Genomic DNA, 24,348 nt, shown 5'->3' on the forward strand with positions numbered 1-24,348 from the left:
ACCAGTTCAAAGCAATTATCAATATCCGGCTTTGAACGGATCAGTGGGTAGTTATCCACAGATGATCGAAACAGTTGCCCAGTCAAGTGCCAATACTCAGGGGCCAGTTAATGTTACCCCATTGCAAGCTTTACCACCGTAAGTAACAACAGCGTATGCCCCATATTTTCCATATCAAACACACGAGTCAACTTTGGCGGAAAAACAAATAATATCAGCTTCAAAAGATTCCAATGAAGCCTTGTTATTGAACTTGACGAAGAAAATGGAGGAAATGGCCGTTAATATGGCCAAAGATAAGGAGAAGAGGCAAAAGCCAACCAATACTAGGACCAATGTATGGTGCAGTAATTGTCAGGGCCACGGTCATTTGGTAACGGAATGCCCGTCACCTTCACAAGTGTTGGGTAAATGTACATTTTGTGGAGGCAAGCACTTAACCGCTAATTGTTGGAATTTGCAAAGACAACAACAATTCAGTAATCCGACCATGATTCCACCAACTCCATGGGATGTCAATCAAGTTCAAACAGGAAATACGTTTGGATGGCATAGAAATCGATCTAACCGACAAAATCGAGCAGTCAATCATTTTCAGAATTCCACTTATAGTGAGGGGTTTGTATCAAATCCTCGGAACTATGGTAAGGAGCAGCATAGGTATCAGCCATATGCTCCATCGATGCCATTGAACCAAGTACAACCGGAACAACCAGGATCGTTTTCTCAACCTACATGGAACAAACCTAGTAGGTATATACCGGTGGAGACACCCAATATGCCTGATGGGGGTGCAAAAAGGCCATTGCGTTGTTTCCGTTGTAGACAGATTGGTCATTATGCCAATGAATGTCCCAATCCAAGCGCCAGTGACGATTATGCCCCAGTTTGTGGGAATTGCAAGCAGTCAGGGCATACGTATCAGCAATGTAATGCTCCATTCAATTTCAATAATCGGGATCAGCAGATCCAGAGTCTAGGAAAAATGGAGGGAATAAATCGAGGACCTCAAGACTCTCCAGTAAATCGGGTGGAATGTGTCCATACCGTTCTTACTAGGAGCCAGCAAAAAGGGAAAGGCCCAATTAAACATTTGGAAGATCCTAAAGCGAAGGGCCAATCACACCCAATTACGGACCAACCACATTCAGGCCCGGAAACTGGGAAAGTCTTGAGCCCTGATTTGGTTGCGAAGCCCAATGAGGTCCCAATTACGGAGTCTTCAGTTCCGTCTCGAACCGGTCTGTTCCCACCGCAGTTCCAAGAAGCATCATACCCGTTGAAAGATCCCCTTGGGAAAGGAAGTCCCAAGGAAGCTCAATCTGCTATTCCAATTCCAAGTCCAGGGCGGCAGAATAAATTACCTCACGGAGTGAAGCTCAAACCCATGAAACGGAAGAGGGCATTGGGAATTACCCTAAATATGGAACCCTATGACATTTTAAAGGATTTGGACGCTATTTGGCCTTCAATCTCTATGAAGCAACTTCTAGCAGTCGCACCAGAGTGTCGTTCCACCTTGAATTCATCCCTAACAAGACATCGGCATCGTAATATGGAAGTTTGTGAAGTTAGTTTGAACCCTGATCCAGGTGCACCAACCATTGATGTTTCGATTGATGGTGTTCGGATCTCTGGCGTCCAGGTAGATGGAGGTTCCAGCGTCAATTTAATGAACGCTGATACAATGGATGCTTTAGGTCTGGAACAATTAGTCCCCACGACATTGGTATTACGGATGGCAGATCATAGCCGAGTTAAGCCAATGGGTATTTTACGGAGTGTTCAAACTATAATTGCAGGTATTGCCTATGAAATTGACTACATTGTCTTTCGCTTACAACGTTCGACTTTATCGTACCCTATTTTATTGGGACGACCCTGGCTGTATCAAGCGAAGGCCAAAAATGATTGGGGTCGAGGTACTTTGACAATTGGTAAGGGCGTAGATAAAATGGTGTTACAAATGTACCCAGTACGCTATCACGGGGAGTCTCAGTTGCCAGTATCTGAATTGACGTCGGACGAAGGGCTTAGCTCCGATGATGACACAGAAGTACCGAGTACGGAGGCCAATGTGGAGGCAGCACAGCACCCTGAGGTGGTGTACCAATGTGGAGGTCCGGGGGAGTACTTGATATACCCGAAGGATTCGGAAAACTCTGCTTATGTAAGTATTGACTGGAAACCTGGGTACGATGTGCACCATGTTAGTGCCCTCGAGACGGGATTCGTTACTTCGCATATGTCGGACATACCGAGTAACTTTAAATCACTGCGGGAATTGAAACAGAGTATTGTTGCTGACCCTGTATGTCAAACTATTAACTTAGCGACCACGGCCGAACCTCGGCTAATTAAGGTCTACGAAGGTATTAAGGAACAAGAGTTGACCTGTTGGACAGACTTTTTCTTACATCATAAATCCGCTTTTGCTTGGACTTATAATGATCTACAAGGTATCCCCGCTGATGTCTGTGAACATCGTATCATATTGGAAGAAAACGCTAAATCGGTACGCCAGAGGCAACATCGCCTTAATCCTAAATATTCCCTTATGGTGAAGGAAGAATTGGACAAGCTTCTTGCGGTGGGTTTCATTTACCCGGTACCGAATAGTGAGTGGGTTTCTCCAATTGTGATGGTGCCGAAAAAGAACGGAAAAATCCGAATTTGTCAAGATTTCCGAAAACTTAATGCAGCCACCAAGAAAGATTACTTTCCGTTACCATTCACGGATAGTATATTGGACGCCGTCGCCGGTCACGAATGCTATTCGTTTCTCGATGGTTTCTCCGGGTATAACCAAGTTCAAATTGCAAAAGAAGACCAGCTCAAGACAACCTTTACTACGGATTGGGGCACATTTGCTTATCGCGTGATGCCTTTCGGGTTATGTAACGCCCCAGCCACGTTCCAACGCGTGATGACTCAGGCTTTTCAAGATTATCTCCGACTGTTTATGGAGATCTTTTTAGATGACTTTTGTACATTCAGTACCAAACAAGATCATCTTCATTGTTTAGGCAAATGTTTGGCTCAGTGTGCCAAATTTGGAATATCGTTGAATTCGGAGAAGTGCCAATTTGGTGTTCCGTCCGGAAAATTATTGGGCCATATTGTTTCCAGTCGTGGTATTGCTACAGATCCTGACAAAGTGCAGCATATCATGAACTTGCCCAGACCGGAGACAGTCTCCGGTGTTCGAGGGTTCGTTGGTCATGTCAGTTATTATCGACGATTTATAAGTTCGTTTGCGGTTATTTGTCAACCTTTAACGAACTTACTGAAGAAACCTCCGTCCGATGGTACTAGTCCCCTCTGGACCAAGGAGTGTACCGTAGCCTTCGAGGTCTTAAAGTCAAAATTGGTCTCTGCACCAATATTGGTGGCTCCTTGTTGGACAAAGCCATTTCATGTGTATGTTGATGCATCCAATGCTGCTATTGGCTCGGTGTTAAGCCAGAAGGATGATAAGGGATTCGATCATCCAATATATTATGCCAGTCGACAATTGGTGGCTGCCGAACGCAACTATACTACTACTGAACGAGAGGCGTTGGATATGATATACTCGGTTAAAAAATTTCGGCACTATTTGCTTGGGTATCCGTTTGTATTTTATGTGGATCATGATGCCCTCAAATATCTGATTAATAAGCCTCAATTGAGTGGGCGCATTGCTCGCTGGGTCTTACTCCTCCAGGAGTTCAATTTTACGGTGGTTGTCAGACCTGGGAAGCAACATGCGAACGCAGATCATTTATCCCGGTTGTCTAATATTCTCGGCAACGAGCCTGTTCCCGATGATCTTCCCGACGCCGCATTATTTGTGGTGGATGTGATATCCCCCGAGTATAGCGAAATTATTCAGTTTCTGACCTTCCATACTTTTCCGCCGACTTTCACGGACAAGCTTAAGAAGCGCCTTATTCTCAAGAGTGCCCCATACACGATGATTCGTGATGCTTTGTATAAACAAGGACGCGATGGTCTTTTACGGCGCTGTATCTTTCCTAGTGAAGTACAGTCGATACTTACAGGTTGTCATTTGGATAGTTGTGGTGGTCATTTCGCGGGAGACAGCACTGCCCGCAAGGCTTTAATGGCCGGATATTGGTGGCCCACAATGTTTTCTGATGCCCACCAGTTCGTTCGCCGTTGTGATCCTTGTCAACGAATTGGTCGACCTACGGGTACTTCCGCCATGCCGTTAGTCCCAATCTTGGCCCAGGTTCCGTTTGAAAAATGGGGTATTGATTTTGTTGGTCCCATTGCACCAGCGTCAAAACCTGGTCAAAAGCGGTATATCTTAGTCGCCACCGATTATGTCACCAAATGGGCAGAGGCGATTTCTACCCGCACCGATAATGCCAGTACGGTGGCAACTTTTCTGTATGAGAATATTATCACTCGCTTTGGGTGTCCCAAGGAATTGGTCAGCGATCGAGGCACCCATTTCATCAATGCTACCATCGCCGCCTTGACGACCACATATGAGATCAAGCATCGTAAGACCACTCCCTACCATCCTCGTGCCAATGGGCAAACGGAAAAGACCAACGGCATTTTGTGCAAAGTCTTGACTAAGACAATTTCAGGGGCCGGTACTGATTGGGAGACCAAACTCTTTGCAGCTTTGTGGGCTTATCGTACCGCCTATAAGGTAACTACCCACTCTACTCCGTTCCAATTAGTTTACGGTCAAGAGGTAATTTTACCTATCGAATTGGAGGTTCCCAGTTTACGAATTGCCTTAGACGAACGCCTCAGTGACACTGAGTCATTACACTCTCGGTTGATGAAATTGGAGGAATTGGATGAAATACGGGCTGTCGCTCTATTCCACATGGAAGCCACTCAAAAACGGAGGAAGAGTTACTATGATAGTAAACTACGGCCGAAGTGTTTTATGCCCAATGATTTGGTATTGCTGTATGACAGCCGATTCAACCATTTTCCGGGAAAATTTCAAGTTCGCTGGCATGGGCCATATCGCGTAATTGAAGGATTTTCCAATGGGTCTGTTCAATTGGAGGATTTCACGGGCCATCGTTTCAGTACCCGCATTAATGGAAATCGTTTACGGTTATATAATACCTAAAACCCGAGACGGGTTTTATTTCATTTGAGGGGAGGGGACTTCGAATGGACTCAGGAGGGACCTAATTATGGTATAAGACGTAGAGGCGGCTGTAAGGATATGTAGTAATCACTATTGTGTCAGATGCGAAGGAAGTGAGAAATGGACAGTATGGGTACCATGTTGTCGCTCTCATCACTAGGTAATAGAATAGGAGTGGGGCTTTTACTAAGGGTTATTCTGTGGTGTTATATTATGTTGTTGCTTATTTGTGTCTCATTTTAGTGTTTCGGGCAGACTGGAGAGTGGCATTGACGGTTAGGACCTGTAAGCGTTTGAGTCATGGCGATTGAAAGTACCAAGAGAGCTGTAGACAGAGATGAAAGTGGCCGGAATGTGAGAGCTAAACGCACAGCAAAACCACCGGCTGTGATAATCGTTACCAATATGGAGCCGATGAAGTTAGAAATCTGTTGGACGCAGAGAAAAATAAGGGATTTTCGGACTGCGAAGCTGTTCCAGTTTTTGCACCATTCAGAGCGTTTATCATCAATCAATGTGTCATTAGTGGAGGAATACATTGAGAATTACGACCCCGAGGATGGATCGAGTGTCGTTCAAGGGCGAATTATTGGGATTGATGAAACAATCCTGGAAAAGGTGTTGTTTCTTCCCATTGGAGAGATGGCAGTTGGGACTGATGAGTCAGGCGATTTCAGCCCAGGTAGATATTTCAAGGGAGGAATGTCATCCTTTGAAAGGAGCCAAGGATGGCGGACTCAGGAGGCGATTACACCAGAATATGTGAAATGGTTGCGGTTCGTGCTGAGGCGGTTAGGATTGTACCGACACCCCACATATGTGTCAAAACGATTATTGTATGCAGCAGTAGGGGCGTTTGAGGGGATGGTGTTCAACTGGGCGGCTTACGTAGCTACTCGTATTCATGCGGAGATAGGAGCCAAGTTCAAATTGGGGAAGTTCACATCCTTGCTTTGTTCAAATTATGTGTATGCTGTCATCGCGCACACATTGCGTCAACCACCGTCAGAAGAGGAAAACCCTATACCAGTGTCAGCACCTTTGCAGAGAGAACGAAATTTGTTGGCACAGAATCACAATGTAGGGGATGTACTACACGAAATTGGAGAATCAAGTCGTACAGTGGTTCAAGGGGTAGCTCCGGTTATCGAAGCGAGACGGGTTCCAAGTGGTCTTGCGGTGGAAGAGGAGAATCAAGTCCCATTATTGATAGATATCAACCAGTTGGCGTTTCCAGAGGGTCGATTCCCTGAAGGAGTATCTCTTAAAAATGCCGTATTGAAGCACATTTCGCAAATACATTGTATGGTACGAGCATTGGATGTCGAAGACAGAAGTATACGGGATTGGGAGGACAGTAAAAAAAGGATATCGGATCAAAATCAAAAAAATCAGGGAGCAAGAACTGAGGATTCAAGAAATTGAAGAAGTCAAGTTGGTCCTGGAGCGGAAATTGGTTCTCCAATATGAGGCTTAGACAAAGGAAAAAGAACAGATTTCACGGATTGTGGAAGGACAACGGGACGAATTGATTCAGAATAGGAAGTCATGGGATTTGGAACGGGAGAAGTTCAAATGCCAGTTGCAAGCGGAAGTGGACAAGACAGAGTTATTGGCGACAGAGAAAGCGTTATTGTGTGACCAATTGAGATGTGAAACGGGGAAAATGAGGTCTGAAATTGAAGTTTTATAAAATGAGGTGTCAAAACTGACGGAAGAGTTTACTGTGAGGAGCCAATCTCAAGTGTTGATTAAAGATGTCCCAGAAGGGATGAGTTCGCAGCAACATCAGTTGGAACTTCGCGATGCCCAGATCCTGAAACTGGAAGCTCAGATCCGTGAATTGGGAGAATACAATGAAGATCTTTCAGCCCAGTTGAGAAAGGAGTCGCTTGAAATATTGGAAGAGGATGAAGACGTACCACTAGAGCCAGAATCGGTGGAACCAATAATGGATAATGTAGTAATTGATCAATTGGATATATCAAATAAATAGAAATTTTGGAGAAGTTTTTTTTTTTAGTTATGTATCGGTTCTATGTTTGCGAGGACGCTGCACAGATGGGAGTGGGGCTATGTAGAATAAGTAGTTATTTGTTGAATTGTAGATACTTAGTTCATAGTGTAAACAGGGATAGATGACTGTTGAAAAGGTAGTTTAGTAGGTAAAATGGATGAATAGTTAGGAAAAGCAGTTTTCATTAGAGATGTAGCAGTTGGTATCTCGTGGTAGCATAAGGAGGATGGGAGAGAGGAAGTAGGGGCCATTACTGTGATAGTGTGAGCCGGGGTAAGCTTGGTGCTACCTCTTTTCTTTTGTTGTTATGTTCTTTGAAATAAGAGTATTGAGAGTTTCTGAATATTGTGAAGTGAATCATGGAATGAAAGTGTGAATGGAATTATATGTTATTGAATGAGAAGAAGAGAGATTGAATGCTGAAATCTGAATGTAGTTCAGCAGAGAGAATGAGTCTGTGTTTGTGTGAAACACTGTAATGTGAAGGCAGTTAATGGTGAAGAACTCCAAAATTTGGATTATAGTATGATTATGTCCTGTCATTTAGGATAGTGCGGGATTACATGTTGTTGTTATCAGTGATGGTGGAGTATTATTAGGAAGTGGAAAGCATTGTAGTGTTTCCTGGATGTTTTAAGTAGTGCGGAATACAGTTAATTGTGTGACCCTAACGTGTAAGCTCATGCGGTATTCTTTCCCTGTGTTCGAATTCCCCTATACAGGTTTACTCTGATTAGATAAGTTAGAGTAAGTAAAACGACAATCACAAACTCCATGTAGAACTCCTTCCTAAAAAGGGGGATAATGTCATGGATATATACCTACTGTAATCATTACTTCAGTAGATAGAATTAGATAAAAGTAGATTAATTTCATAATACCTTTTAGAAAAGCTTCTTAAAAGCTTTCTAGATGTTGTTTTGTCTTTACATATATTTACAATTGATTGGTAGGTTAGAAACTTGGTCAACAAGCTACTTATGTGCTACATGTATTGATAGCCTTATAAGTCAATATATATGTCATACCAAGTTAATACATTTTTGGAGGTCTTCTAGAATATCACCGCATAGATCTTAGATAGATAGTATATATAGAGGCAAGAGTGAAGTTTTCTTCACTCTTGTCAATTCCTTTCTTGCTTCTAGTCTAGATTGAAGAGTCTCTAGTTTCCTTATCTTTTAATAATAGCCATTCTAGTTTCCTTTAATATACATACTTTTTTATTTCCATTTTGTTATACTTATTTATTTACTTTCATCAAGTTCTTATCTCTGACTTATACTCATAAAAGTTAAAGAAATATAATGTATAGAGTAAAAAAAATGAAGCTACAATTCGTACTAATATTTATTACCTTTGAAACCTTATTATTTATAAACCATAATTTTTATTGTATTATTGAGGGAATTTTCTAAATTGTAACCTTGTAACAAATACATTCTTAAAATTTTCTTAGATTTAGCTCTCTAACATAACCTCTAACCTCTCAAAATAATCTGTAATTATAACATGTCTTTGTTTTTGTGCTTGAAGGATAAAATTTAAATACTAATCAATAAACAATCATTTTTTGGATTATTATTATTATTATTATTATTATTATATTTTATGATAAATTTGGTAGGAACTTATCTTTTATTTTGACCTAAATGCAATTGCATTATTCTTCTATCCATTACACCTTATTTTGACTCATTTATGGCTCTATTAAAGAGATGGAAGTTTTTTAATACAAAAGATAAAATAAAATATAAACTTTGTAGTTAAGCTTAATTTATTAGCTTATAAGGCCTAAGAATACATTCATTAAATTTAAAATATTTAAATAAATATTATATATATAATCTTCTAAAAAAATTAAACTTATTATTGTTGTTTTATTTTTTTGTTTTTTTTGTTTTTTTGTTTTTTTGTTTTTTTTTTACAAAAAAAAAATAAAAAAAATATTCTACTTATTATCAAATAAAACTATACATCAATTAATATAGATAAATTTAATTTTACATTGCATAAGTAATTTAATGCATTTAATTTTTTTTTTTATCAAAAGTATAAATTGATAGATATCATTTGTATATATATATATATATATATATATATATAATTAATTAAAATAAAAAAGCATAAAATGAAACTTCATATTAATCAAAGTAGCATTTCAATATGTATATATATATATATATATATATATATGCATATTTTTAAATATAGATTTTAATCATGTTTTAAAATTAGTTTAGTTAGGACTATTTGGATTTATAAATAAATACGTAACTTATTAATAATTTTAGAAATTGAGAAAAATAGATCAATTAATATATGTTCTACAAAAAGAGTTATGTGTGTTTAAGGTTTTTATTCTGTTGTTTCAAAAATAATAAGAAAAATTGCCTTCCCCTTCACTTCTTCATCCATATTGACATCTGAACACAGTTATTAATTCTGCCAAGTAGGTGGAGACTGAAGGTGGAATTTAGATGTCAGTGCTACTCAAACATATCACATGTTCAAATTTTTCAGATGTAGGATTACACTGGAATAACGGCAATGCTCATTAATAATAATAGTAATAATATTAATACTAATAATATTAATACTAACATGAAAAAGAGATAGGGAGAAGAGAGTGAGAAATCCGACATCGTGGAAAGGGAGCTAATAGAGAATGAATAAATGAACGAATAAATATAACCGAAAATAAAGTTCATCGATACGGATGTGTGTCATCCGTGATGGTCAACAAACGGGTGGGTTACGAATACTCTTTCCTCCATTGTCACCATCATCCATCAGGATCATCATCATCATGCATGATAATTCATTCATAATCACACTCTCTCTCTCAATCTTTATGATGAGCATGCAACAAACCCTCCCGCTCGTCTTGTCTCCCTAGCCTTTAAAACCTCGCAACCCCTCACTCAGTCAGTCCTCTCTTCGCCCATTTCCAAGAAACTACAAGAAATTGATTAAAAGAAAGAAAGAATTAAATAAATGAATATACAGACAAATGTACAAAAATATGGACCATCTCTCGCTCTCTCTCTCTCTCTCTTTTTCTTCCTCCTCCTCCTTTTTCAAACTGTTAGTTGGAGTGAAGTGGTCATCGGGAATCTAGTGGACACCTAGATAGATCTGTGCTGGTAAGCCCCTGCCGGGAGAGAGTGCTTTCCTTTTTCGGTGCAAGAGACAAAAATAAGTGAGAGAGAGAGAGTGAATCGACATATGCCTCTTCGTTGCACAGGAAAACGAATCTTCTGTGTTTGAAGCTGTGGAAGCGTGTCGTAGGTCCAGAGCAGGGAACGGAAGAAAGTGCCTTGCATGGAGAGCTTCGATGAGTTTCTCCATACACCTATATACATTTATGATATGTATATATTGAGCAAGAGGGAGAGTGAAGACGATGATGCATCAATTCTCCTTGTTGTTGCGGAATCCAGCACCATCGACTACACTTTGAGTTCCATTTCAAGGGCGCTAGATGGTAGGTGTATTGAGCTATTACAACAACTGTTGATTCTCAAAGTAAAGAGCGTGTGTTTGGGACGAGGATAAGGGGGAGGGGAACTGGAGGGGAGCAGGAGGAAGAACAGAGCGGGAAACCGAGAGAGAGGGAGAGAGAGGGCGAGGGGGGAAGGAGGGAAGAGGAGGAACACACAGCCACACACAGGCGGCAGGAAGTAGGAGGAGGAGCAGGAGGAGAGGGGCCGTGCAATGTTCTTGTTCTTCTTCACGGCCCTGCTGCTGCTGCTGCTTGCAGCCCTGGAGTAGCTGAATGTGCAGAAGTGAGCGTCATGAATGCAATAACGATTGTTCTGTGTAGAATGCCGTACGCAACAACCTTGGAAGGTAGTCATCGTCGTAGCAGGAGGTTAAAATCTCGAGAGGGAGGTAGGTGTTTGAAGGCGAAATTGTTCGAGATTGACTGCGTGAGAGGTGTTGGGAATCGGTGTCGATGATTCTGGAGTGTTGAGGGGTTGCAGAGAGAGAGAGAGAGAGAGAGAGAGAGAGAGAGAGAGAGCGCGAGAGACGGAACAATGTTGTGAATTAGTGAATTGGCTACACCTTGAGGACCAGCCATCGGAAATGTTCCGTGTGATGATAGTAATTTGCGTGGACTATTGCGGGCTGAGACTGTTGCAGGCGAACGAGATGAGGTGGTCTCGAATTGCGAAGAGGCGATTAGTAAGCCTTGAGGAGAGTCGATTGATTGTGATCGTTTGGTAAGGATCGTGGGAGGCGATTTTATAGGCAAGGGAATTAGACTGGTGTGGTAAGGAGTGGAGGAATAATATTGAAACGGAGGTTGAGGGAGCGCGCGTGCGGTTCTGTTTCTCAAGGCTGAAATTATGGTGTGTCAACAATGACGTTACTTGGAAGTGAAGCGGCGACGAGATGGTCAGAATTATTATTGATGGAAGGGTGTTTCTTTTCAAATGTGTGGGAAATAAGTGGAATTATCTTCTAGTACTTATTTCGTGTGCAGATATTACAAGGATTTTTCCTGTGCAAGCCTCCGCGGTGTATGTTCCAGAAAATCTTCGATCATGGAGTTGCAGGATCCCGAAGCTGGAGAGGCTCCTCTGGCAGAAGTAATGGGTATCCAATTCGGTATTCTTTCTGCGAAAGACATCGTGAGTTCTATGTGGATGCAGTTTCCTGGATTCAGCGCCTTTGATTGTTCTGATTATTAGACTAATTTCTCTCCCAACAGCAGCTTTTTTTTTGCGGCACCTTGACATTATATATATATATATATATATATATATATATACATATATTTTACTCTTTGAAAGTCCGTACGTATTTTCTCTGGTCATTTAGTTGAGTTGTAATTCTCCTGGGCTTTTTTTAAAAGATTAGGTTGCCACAGTTAACGATTGCCTTAGCTAACACCCTCTTATTTTCTAGTAATTCCTTGCCAATGTCTTAAATTTTTTTGCTGAATATTAGCACAGCCTCGTCGGAGAACTGAGACAATGCATCTCTTCTCTGGACAAGATGCACGTGTTGGATCTTTTATTTCATTGAGATTTTCGTTTTGTGTTGTTAAATCTGCGCACGTTTCGACGAGTTTGCAGGTTACATTGTCCGTGTTCGAGAGAGAGCACTCCATTATCACGGCCAAGGATCTATGGGACAGTCGCCTTGGGATATACAATCTTCCAGGGAATAATAATCACTGTCAAACTTGCGGAGCCAGAAAAGCCAGTGATTGCGATGGTATGCGAATCAAATATGTTCCGCCTAGTGATTCGTGAGGAAGAGAGGCTTGATACCGCCCGGAAACTCTTGGATGTTGTGGGATAATCAATTCCTGTCATTTCGGTTCAGTTCTGCAATGACTACTATGTAATACTCATCATACGGCGTTCAAAGGCTAATAATAATCTTGCATTGTTTTAGGACATTTTGGACACATCACTCTACCTATGCCGATCTACCACCCTCTTCATATATATTTCTTGAAGAAACTGCTGAATCAGATATGTCTCGTCTGCAAGAGATTCAAAGAAAAGGTATTTACTCTTACCTCTTACTTCAACAGCCCTCTTCAATGTCAACTTTATTTTTTACCGTATTAATAGATCGGTTGGTATGTAATATTTATTCGACAGTTTTTCATAAGTGGAATTTATTTCAAACTTCAAATGATAATTTTTAGACGAGGAATTCATCTGCCTCCGCTTTATATCTGCTGGAGGTTCAATGTCAGTGATCGCCGTCTTACAAAAATGTATTTGGGAAGTCACTAATTTTTTACAACATTGCTATGTATACACTACAGCTTCATCATTACATAGAACTATGCATATCTCTGAAGTTATCTTTGACAATTTTAGGAGTTCAAGAAAGGAACTTTTGAGGAACAAGCTACCTGGATGGAGATGAAGAGGCAGCTAAACATTTCTGAATTTTTGGACATAGCAAGTAACTGGGAAACAGATGCTACTAAGAAAGCTTATGTTTTGAAGACTAAGTGCAAAATTGAAGCATTGAACTCGCAAGCATTTGCCTTGAAGAGAAATTGGGCGCACATTTCCGAAAAGCTAACTAGAAAATCACAGTTACTTAATACTACAAGCTCGGAGATCCTAAGCACGCATGTAGCTTCATACATTGACTCCGCATATGCTGATTATTTGGTTGAGGAATTAGATTCAAGCGAGTCCTCCGATGATGGGAAGGCTTGCAAGTGGTGTGGAGTAAGTTGACTTCAAATTTCCTCTGAGTGCTTTTAAATGACTTTTTTATCCTTTTCATGATTTTAGTGACTTGCATTTGTGTTCATGACGTTTTTGCTTTATTACTTGAGACCAAGAAACACCTCTTCCTGACACTATCCAATTTGTTTGTAATTACATATATTTGAAGTCAATAAGCTTTGCACAATCTTAGTATGGTACCTTTCTCTTTCTTACATAGCAATCTGGTAGATTTCGTGAGAAATTCTAGATTGTGCCAAGTCTGTAGTCTATTTTTTTTTGCATAAATCATACATTGACTCCTATTCCTCCTGTTCCTACTGTATAGAAGAATTGATAAATCCATACTAGGTTTGTGTCTCAAGTTCAATGTGAACGTTGATGTTCATGTAACATTTGGCAGGCGAATATTAAGAATCCCAAAGATCGATACCCAAATCTAGTGGTTACTTTGTCCAAGATGAAAGACAATTCTTACGAGACTATTGAAATGAAAGCTTCTGTGAAGGAAGGAAAGCTACCTCTAGATTACTGGAATTTCGTTTGTGGAAATCCAGAACGAGTAAATAATACCAGGCCCCTTCTACCTTTCGAGGTACCTTCTATCCTTTTATCTGCCGGTTCCCACGAAACAGAAATAGGACTGTTTCGTTCTTAGGTTTGTATTTTTAAGTCCGCTCTGAAGTAGAACTGATAAATAAACTTACGTAAGCAAAGAGTGGACATATAGCACTGGTTCAATTCTACCCGATTCTTCACTGTGTACTTATTTCTGTATGATTTTCTCTATTTGTTCTTTATTTGGATTCAGGCCTACAATATACTACAATCTTTGTCGAAAAAGGTGATACAAAAACTGGGCATGGATGAGTACGTTGCACGGCCTGAGGCCCTTATTCTGCACTTCGTTCCTGTGCCACCCAGCGGATCGCGGATTACTGAGGTGGATTTTGGGTCGTCTTTGCCTAGAACTCACATGGTAGGTGGGCGCCGTTTCAGATTTGTTCAACTTTATCTCGGGACGGACGCGTAATTCAGAAGGATTCTTCACACTTGCTGATATCTTTTGTCATCATGTGTGCAACCTGTAGTGTTAAAAACTCTGCCTGGTTCTTTTGTAGCGCGTATATCGTTAAGTGTCCGATTGGATACGTGTCAGGCTGCATGTTAACTTTTGTAAATCTTACAAAGAGTATTTCGAGCAGTGAGTGATTTGTGAGGCTATCACAAATTTCTGTGTATCCAGGATAAGCAGCACAAGCTGCTGCAGCGACTCTCATTTGAAGTCAAGCGATTGCAAAGTTTAAGGACTGGCATGCCAGATTGGGCGACAACCAAGAACGAAGTCATGGAGCTACAGCTTTTAGCTTCCTCCTACCTCACAGGTAGTAAGGTATGAATGCCATAACTACATAATACTCTTCTGGACGTTGTAAATGGGTGATATTACATCTCAGGTATGTACGCTGATCATAATGGATTCCTTTGCTCACGTGAGATGCCCTTCTGCAGTGGGAGCATGGTCTGAATCCGAAGGCATATGATGCAGTCGTCAAAAGTGATGTTCAAAAATCGGACAGATACATGAAGGGGCATATTTTAGCAAAGACCAACAATTCCTCTGCACGAATGATAGTGGTTGGTGATCCCTCTATCAAGATCGAGGAGATATTACTGCCCGTTTTCTTGGTTGAGCAGCTGACTATTCCGGAGAAGGTCACGGCTTTTAATATTGAACGACTACAGCGATACGTTGACAATGGGCCTTATGCAGACTTGTATAAAACTGGTGCTGTGTTTCATGACAGGCCTGGAAGAGATCGAGTTCGACTTCATAGTAGATTGAAACGAATGGTTGTTGAAATTGGTGATACTGTCCACCGTCATATTAAAGACGGTGATTTGGTTATTGTGAACAGGCCACCATCGTTGACAAAGCATGCGATAATGGCTATGGAAGTACGTCTACATCATAGCTGTTCATTAGCCATCAACCCTCTGATATGTGCACCCTTCCAAGCGGATTTTGATGGTGATTGCATGCACCTATTCGTGCCTCAGACTTCTGAGGCGCATGCTGAAGCTCATGAACTGCTGAAAGTGTCGAACCAGTTGATAAACCCTCAAGGTGGTCAGTCAAATAGTGCCTTGACTGAGGATAGTCGGCTGGGTGCATACTTGATGACTAGCTCCTGCATATTTCTCAACAAGATGGAGGTGAGCCAACTTTCAACCTCAAGCCTGGTATCACTTCCTATCCCTGCCATATTAAAATCCCCCAATAAGAGGGAGCCACTTTGGACTGGTCAGCAGTTGTATAGCACAATATTACCTGAAGGAATTTGCTACAAAGTAACGGATAAGAAGTTTAGTACCGATGTTGAAAGAGGGATCTTAATAAGTAATGGTGAGCTTCTTGTCTGTAACGGAAATTCCAACTGGTTGGGCGATGCTTTTGACGCTCTTACAGCTGTCATCCATACGAGTCAGGGTCCAGCTGCAGCTCTTGTGTACCTTAATCGTGCTCAAGAGCTTGCAAATTTGTTCCTTAGAGATCGAGGTTTCAGTGTTGGGCTACAGGATTTTCAGCTATCGAGAGACCGAAGCCAGTTGTTGAGGAGGAGGCTCGAAGAAGTGAGTATAGGAAATAGAGAAGCCCTTTTTCGGACACTTCTTATGGACGAGCACGTGCAAAGGGAAGAGCTTAACAAGAATCCGGCAAGTAAGAGGGGTCTTACAGCTGAAACTGAGTGCATCAAAAGCAAAGGGTTATATCTTGGTGCTACGGGGATTGTCAAGCAGGTGGAAGCCTTGGATAAGGTTGCTGTCGATAGGTTTCAAACCAAATTCCGTGAAAGTACCAAACGTTTGGCAAAGGACTATTGTAAAAGGATGAACCCGCTACTAGTGATGATTAATGCAGGAAGCAAAGGATCAATGAGCAAGTTGGTGCAGCAAACAATAAGTGTTGGACTTCAGCTTTTTAAGGGAGAACATCTGCTTCCTTTGAATGTACCAGATTTTTGTCAAAAACAACTTACAGATGTATCGACTTTAAGAGCCACTGATTTTCTTCAATTTGAGAGAAGAGTACCTTCGGCAAATTTGTCTGGATATTGGGAATCCAGAGGAATTATAACCAGCTCGTATTTGGATGGTTTATCTCCACTCCAATTCTTCATACACACTTTATCATCACGGTATGGTATTATGCGCTCAAAAGTGGAGGAGCCCAACTTACTGCTAAAGCGTCTACTTTTGTTCTTGCGTAATCTGTATGTGGAATACGATGGCTCTGTTCGAAGCTTAGAGGGCCAACAAATCGTTCAATTTAAGTATGGAAGGTATATAGAAGGGCAAAGAGGTGCTATTACCACTTTGGAAGGGCCGAAAATTTGGTGTGAAGCAGGAGAACCTGTTGGCATATTGGCAGCTACCGCAATCACAGAGCCTGCATACCAGCTTAAGCTGGACTCACCACATAATGTTGGGGCAAAGGCAATTGGACCTTTGGATCTTATTAATGTAAGTGGTATACGGAACTCACTTTTTGCAAGTTGATATGCTTTGCGACATGCATATTTTGTGGAGTAGGTATTCATGACCACTGATCAAAGTAGCCTTAGCTCTCATCCACAATCTCGTGCAATTATGCTGTTTGTGCGATGCCTGCTTCCCATTTTCTTAATCCTTCATTTTAGATGTTTTGGTTTTGGTTTTTAAATGACGTAGAACATCAAAGACGTTGGCTCCTTCTCATGGTTATTGTGCTGTTTTGTTGGTCTTAGTGGTTGTGAAATGTGTTCTGACTTCGATCTTTCCTTAGAAGTGTCAATCTTAAAAAGAATGCAACCGAGTGTGAACTTTCCGGCCCCTCTTCCAAGTGAGGGGCACCACCTGAATCATCTCCTCACTGTTGCTCTCTTAAGGTGAAGGTCTTGAGAAGTCCCAAGATCACCTTGTTATATAGGCAAATTGAGCTTATGAATACCTTTCAATATCTCAATGACAGGAGACTTTGAGTCCAAGCAACCCTTTAAAACTTATAGACAGGCGTGTCCTCTTAAGATTTCCTCTTGCTCTGAAGAGTCGACGTCATGGCCAAGAGAACGGAGCCATGAGAATCCTTCAGCACCTGAAGCCTGTGAGTTTGAGTATGGTGGCGACAACCACTATGATAGAGTATGTGCCGTTCGTGAATTCTGTTCCTGGATTTCCTTATGTAGGATCTTGGTATAATAGGGTTTTTGCATCAATAAATACCAGTCGCTGTCCAGGTTTCTATCTTTCACGGCCCAAAGATTAATTCGTGTGATGTTCGTAGATGGATTTGGCTTTTATAAAAATATACTGAAAATATATAAATTTTCTGGTGTGTACTTTTTGCACGTGGTAGATACAGAAAAGCACAAACTGTAGTTGGAGAGCATGGAAGGAGTTCACCATGGGTCGGCCACATTCGTCTTGGTGTGGTAAGCATTTCTCCTACATTGAGTTTTTAGGAACTGATCTTAACAGTAGTCAATAGACGTTTCCATGTTGACTCTCTGAAGTCCGCGTCTCTATTAACCTGCAAAATTTAATATGGATCCTGTGTGATGGAACACGTACAGGTGAAGCTGAAAATTTACCAACTGTTAGTAGCGGATCTAGTAGGAAGCTTGGAGACGCAGTATACAAATTGCAAGTTCGCTTCCAGGTCTGTTTGTGGTATGGTTTGTTCGCACGAGACATGTGTGTGTGTCTGAGGGTATTGAACGATTCAATCAGAAAATTTTACAACCTGACATAGTTTGGGTCTGCATCACAGCCATAGCTGTCAGTTTGGATCATCTGGAGTCACTCAAGAGCAACCGAATCCATGCATTCATTTTTTCGTGGACGATTCGACGCTGGTGGCCACACTCGATGATAAGGAATATGACGAAGTCTTGTCAAATTCATTAGAAGTGATGAAGAATGTCATTTTACCAATCCTGCTGCGCACACCTATAAAAGGTGTATGATTGCCCTAGTACTCACAATGTAATTTTTGTAATGAGTATTATTATACATCGAACCAGTTCCTATGTTTGTGCTAGTTTTGTGAGGTAAATCCGACTTCGAATGGATGTTGAGGCACCGCCATTTAATTTTACAAGCTCAGACAGTGGAGGATCTTGTAATTAAAACACGTTAAATTTCCTGCAATTTCGAGGATGATGCGACATGGCCTTTAATTATATGTGGGTCTTTTGATTTGTCTGACAAGCAGGTGATGCGAGAATTGAATCAGTTAACTTGCTGTGGGAGGATATGGAGTGGAATCCTAGATGCACTAAGTATCTTTCTTCCAAAAAGCCGTGCAAAAATGGGACGGGAGAACTCGTCCTAGAGGTGACTGTCAAAAAGGAATGTTGCAAATCAAGAGGCAAGGCTTGGAAAATTGTCACAGAGTCCTGCTTACCTATAATGCAGCTATTAGATTGGCAACGGTGCACGCCTTATAGTATTCAGGAATTGAACCATGTGTTTGGGTTGGAGGCAGCAAAAGGAGTTCTACTGCAGGTATTAGCAGTATATTCTGCAACATAATACCAGAAGTCCATTTTGCATTTTTTAATAGATATATTCACTGTTTCAATTGCCACAGTATTAAGTCTGAGTTATAGTTGAACTTTTATTGAAGTTTCCACTCAAAGTTAACACATACTTGATCCAGAGGCTTGAGTTAGCAATCGCAGGAATGGGAAAACCTGTGAATCTGGAGCACTTGGAATTGATTGCAGATACCATGGTAACCTCGGGGAAGGTTAGCGGGGCATCCTTATCAGGTTACAAGGATCTATGCAAAACCATCTCTCGGTCCGCTCCATTCTCTACCGCAGCGTTCCTGGTTCGTGCTCTTTTATAATTTCCAGTTGCTTCTTTCATATTATCCACATGCGTAGGTGCACTCGCGACTTAGCGAAAATGCATAATTTATGTATTATGTACTGTTGAACGTATGCCTTAGTCAAAACTACCCCATGAGCATCGTAGGCAGCAGGAAGCTAGTGACAGCAGTCCTTGTTTCTGAATGAGTTTGACATGTCAGGCCATTTTACTAATGCATGTCTCCTACCATGATTGTGCCCTGATGTCAAGTTTTGTTTGATTTTGTGTGCTTAGTGATGTTTCGCCGATTGTTTTCCGTGAATATTAACGTACACTTAAGACGAGAATGCTCGTTATGCAACTATCCAGCACCATCGTAGTTTCTCACACCATGAAATCTACAGAATCCCAAGAACTCCTTTGTTGTGGCGGGTAGACATGGGATTAGCGAAACTATGGAAGGAGCTCTATCTTCAAGTGTCTGGGGAAAAGCTCCTTCTCTGGGTACTGGGTCAAATTTTGAATTTTTTTGGCAAGCTAAGGTATCGTCGTAGACTCTGTTTCAATTTTATTTTCACCTAATGTGCTTTTTATGTGCTTGGTCGGAGATTTTAGGTGGATATTTAAAGTTGATGGTTATTTCATTACTGTGTGAACAGAGAAGTATATTGAATGATATTCTTTGGGCTTCGGGGTTGCAGGCAAGGGAAAGGGAGGTGTGCAATATACGAGAGGGTTTTGATATACACGAGTATCTTGCAAAGCTAAATTCCTCAGCACTTAAACCATGTGAAGGTGTCCCGGTTCCTCAACATCATAATGAATCACAATGTGTTAGCACTACAATGATACAAGGTCATTGTGACATGGTAATGTCTCCTGACGATTTTAAACTAAAGCAGACCAATGATGAACTTGAAATACACTTGAGATCGAAGGAGGACTTTCCTCAGGTCGGCAATCATAATGGTGTCTTGAAACAACAGGCTAGTTCCCCGACACATATTTCTCATCCTCCTGTGACGGATCCGATTCGTACAGAAGGTGCTGTTACTTCTAGGAGTGAGGCATGTGAAGACAGCTCATCTTTTCATACACCGAATGAGACGTTAGAACTGACACGTCAAGATAGTTCTAATTCTAGTCCCTGTTCAAGTTTTCGAAAGGATCTGTTTCCTACACCAGTTTTGCACGATGATTCAGAGGGCGATGAAACGAGTGGCATTGTCTAACCTACTTCAATTGATGAAGTTGTGGTGAATTCATTTGCCACGAGATTTGCGTAACGGTTTCATCGGAAAAGTTAGGCTTGTTGTGCTCTATATCAAGGTTAGCTACTCCTTTGCTATGTCGAATTCTTGTATATCTCAGTGCCAACCTAGTCATGTTGTCATACTCGATGCATAATAAAATAGAAACAAATTTTGGACCTACTCAATCGATTTGTTCTCATCAGTTTGTCATAATGGAAAATATACCCTTCTTCTTGACCTACCTGGATGGTCTGTGGAGTTTTTTGTGTGGATGGTTAATGGCAGGTTGATCATCACCAGGATCACTTGAAGTCTCGCTGCTTCTTTGTGGTCCGCCACGATCGAATTGACCCTACGATAGGATCACAAATCAGTGTGAAATATGAGTGTGACACTTATGGTGGATTCTCCTGAGTTGAATGTATAAACTTCATGATTTCCACATAACTATGCTGTACAACTTGATAGTGACTTGACTCTTTGGAATGGAGAAATTAAAGGACGGTGGCTGTATTGAACCTAAAATGATTGATTTCAGGTAAAAGGAAGAGATCCCACGTGAAAATTAAGTTCAATTCAGCTCTTGACCAGTTTTACTTTATTTGTTCGCTACATGTTGGATCAAAACGCCTCGTTATTTCTCTCAAACAGTCGGATGTGGGCTTCGCTGTAGCTACAATTTAGTCATTCTGTTTCAATAGGAAACGAAGATCAGAGCATTTCCTTGTTTGCACTTGTTCTCCTGCCCAACTTTGATTGGTCGTTAGCTCTAAGCAATGAGTAAATAACTCATGGCTTTCATTGCGACGATCTAGATTATGATTTGCTGAATTGCTGATGCTTTGGAGATACTTTTGAGTGACGATTTTAAGCGTTTTGTGTGGAAACACCCTGCTATACAAGGTGACTGGATCCTACAAAAGTATGTTATTAGAATTATATGATTCTATACAGTGTAATTTTAGTCTCATCGGACATCTTGTGGCATGAGATTGGTTACCTTCGCAATGCCATTACTATTGGCTTAGTTATATGAGTATGCATGGCGTGTGCATGGAGATATTCATCAAGGTCAAGAATATCAGAACTCAAACATGGTATTAAGTTGATTCCTTTCTTAAAGAAATTTAATCCAGCAAATGTGAGTTGAAAATATAGTATGTTTGTTTAAAATATTCCTGCTATTCGCCATACAAAAAATTCAGTATATTTTCAATGAGTATGCAGTATGATACTCACGAAATATTTATATTGAATGAATAATCTAATATTGGGAAATGTTATTCTATTCAATAACCACAAATAATCATATAATTTTAACTCTAAAAATTAATTTTTATTATTATACAATTTCATAGAATATATTATTCAAATATGTTATGGAATATTGTTCACAGATTTAAAATATATATAAAAATATGTAAAAATATATATAAATATGTAAAAATATATATAAATATGTAAAAATATATATAAATATATATATATTATGGTTTTTTTCTGCATTAAAATAAAAATAATATTAAAAAAAATTGGAATTTTTTCTTTTTAGAGAGGCTATTAGCATCTTTAAAATCATAATAATTGTTACTTCTAAGAATTGTTATATATGTCAAGGATATAAAACACAACAAACCTTTGAAAAGAAAATTCATTAATGTTTCATTAAAGAAAGAAGAAAGTAAATAAAGAAGAGATAGTAATAAGATAGAAAAGAACTAAAATGTCTATTATCAAATACAAAGAGACTTGAGAGTCTAGAACTAAGACTAAAATACAAGAAGGTGTTGACAAGAATAAAAATGGTTTCATAATTGTTTCTATATACATTAGCTAGTAAGGTCACATTGTTGCAAAGTTAAGTAGCTAACATATTATCAATATACTTCTATTTATTTTAATCTATTTTTATTTTAATTCTATTTATTTAGGTAAAATATGAATATATTACATCATCCTTCTTTCTTGTCAATAAAATATGAATATATTACATCATCCTACAAGGAGCCATCAAATTGCTTTATAAAGTTTTAAAAGTCAAAGATCCATTGAATGATATTAGTAACAAACTTGACTCTATATTCTGCATAAAGGTGGTTGATAGGTCTCTTTAACCATTAATAATACTTTATATTAAGATAAAAATACTACTTATTTATTTAAATATTTTTGAGGCTTTAATAATTGGCTTTTAATAATACATTTTATAATCCATCAATCATAGTATCCATCTCCAACAATATTACTAAGCATTTGGAGACTCTTCTAAAATTGTGGTACAAAATAAATTATATCTTGCTATTTATCTAAGAAAGAACATGTCTTTCTTGAAGAGCGTTATTACAATTGAAACATTGTTTAGATTGACACAAACTAAGTGCTTTATTTTGCAATTTTAAAAATGACAATTCTTGAGATGAATCTACTAGCTCTTGATTCTCTATATTTGTAAAGAAGTTTTTCAAATTCATTCTTGATTTTTTTAATTTAATTTAATTTAATTAATTTATTTATTTATACTATTAAGTTGTCAATTGTTGGTCTTTGATTTTAATAGATGTTATAGATGAAAAGCAACAATAATCTTTGAAGCATTTTTAAGATTTTAGGATGGCTTCATTATGCATTTGCTAATATCACATGCAATAATGTACAAGAAAATCTATTTTTTTAAAAAAATTCATTTATATAATCCAAATTATTATATAATTTTTTATTAATTACAAGATAGTTGTCTAATTGTCTTGGTGATAATTAATAGTGCATTACAAATAATGCTTCAATATTTAATTTATATTTTTAAATTATATATATTAATTTGAGGATGAAAAGTTAAAGAATACTTGATATTAATTCTTAAGTATCGTTAAAAAAATAATAAGAAATAGGATTATCAATTAAATATAATATCACTTGGATATCTAAGAAAAATTTGGATGATTTTTTAAAAGTAGTAGTTTTTTTGCATGGTATAAAATATGTCATCTTAATTAGAAAAATACAATATTAAAAAAAATACAATTGTAAGAATTTGACATTGGAAGATTTATAATAAAATCAATTCTAATGAACAACTAAGATTTATTAAGAATAGATAGAGATTGAAGAATTCTATAGAAATAATGATGTAGAATCTTTGCTTTAGAATAAGTATCACATCATTGAAAAAAACAAATTTTGGCTTTTTAAAATTTTTGAGGCCATACATAATCTCTTGCAATAAGTATAATTCTTTTTATATTTAAAGCGTCTTATTGCTAAAAATTCATATTATACTTATAGTGCATATAGTTCTATCATAAATATCCTTTTCATCTTTATTCTACTCCAATTCATCTTTAAAAGCTAATTTTGTAAGTACAAGAATACCTTAAGATAATATTTTGATAAATATTTTATAATAATTTATAAAGCTTAAAAAAATAGACATTATATATTTTTATTAGAATTTTCTAAATAAAAACACCTTATACTTTCTTAGTTTATATTTTTTGAAACCATCTTTTGAAATAATATATCCCAAAATTCAACTTGAATTGTATAAAATACATAATTTTCTACCTTAGTATATAATCTTATATTCCTAAGTTTTTTTAGTATAAAAAAGGGATGTTATTCATCTTCTTTTGTATTTGTGGAATAAATAAAGTTATTTTTTAAGTAACATACAACAAAGTTATCTATAAATTTAAGAAATAAATCATTCTTAAAATACTAGAAAAGAGCTAAAGTATTTGTAAATCCAAAAAATATGATATTATATTCAAAATAGTTATGCCTAGTTTAGACTCTAGTCTTCTATTTATCTTCTTATTTAATAATTACCAAATTATAGGCTCCTTATAGATATACCTTGATATAGGCCTTAACTTCACTCAATTAATAAAA

The 24,348-nt window shown here is 38.7% G+C and overlaps 1 protein-coding gene across 14 annotated transcripts; it reads left to right on the forward strand.

The window, feature by feature from the left end:
* The first annotated feature begins 9,947 nt into the window (after positions 1–9,947).
* LOC112294412 (DNA-directed RNA polymerase IV subunit 1) lies at positions 9,948–22,748 on the forward strand. 14 transcript variants are annotated; one of them, XR_016498103.1, is made up of 20 exons: positions 9,959–11,779; positions 12,227–12,368; positions 12,552–12,664; positions 12,989–13,351; positions 13,755–13,946; positions 14,163–14,330; positions 14,598–14,744; positions 14,864–16,876; positions 17,364–17,533; positions 17,748–17,823; positions 17,965–18,050; positions 18,162–18,349; positions 18,606–18,898; positions 19,053–19,226; positions 19,612–19,749; positions 19,909–20,536; positions 20,746–20,998; positions 21,276–21,557; positions 22,013–22,296; positions 22,554–22,748. XR_016498103.1 is itself a non-coding variant. In XM_024544773.3 (17 exons), exons 2-17 carry the CDS (start codon positions 11,693–11,695, stop codon positions 20,437–20,439), a joined length of 4,881 nt encoding a protein of 1,626 aa, XP_024400541.1. In that variant the 5' UTR covers positions 9,959–10,629; positions 11,289–11,692; the 3' UTR covers positions 20,440–20,645. The 14 variants fall into 14 exon arrangements, 8 of the variants coding, with proteins under 8 accessions (XP_090100182.1, XP_024400541.1, XP_024400542.1 ...); XR_012219429.2 differs by having other exon boundaries at positions 21,276–21,363; positions 21,489–21,557; positions 22,013–22,748; XR_016498102.1 differs by having other exon boundaries at positions 22,013–22,748.
* Positions 22,749–24,348: the final 1,600 nt, after the last annotated feature.

This window comes from Physcomitrium patens, chromosome 17, assembly GCF_059467195.1.
Source record: "Physcomitrium patens ecotype Gransden chromosome 17, ASM5946719v1, whole genome shotgun sequence".
In the NCBI taxonomy this organism is placed as follows: Eukaryota; Viridiplantae; Streptophyta; class Bryopsida; order Funariales; family Funariaceae; genus Physcomitrium; species Physcomitrium patens.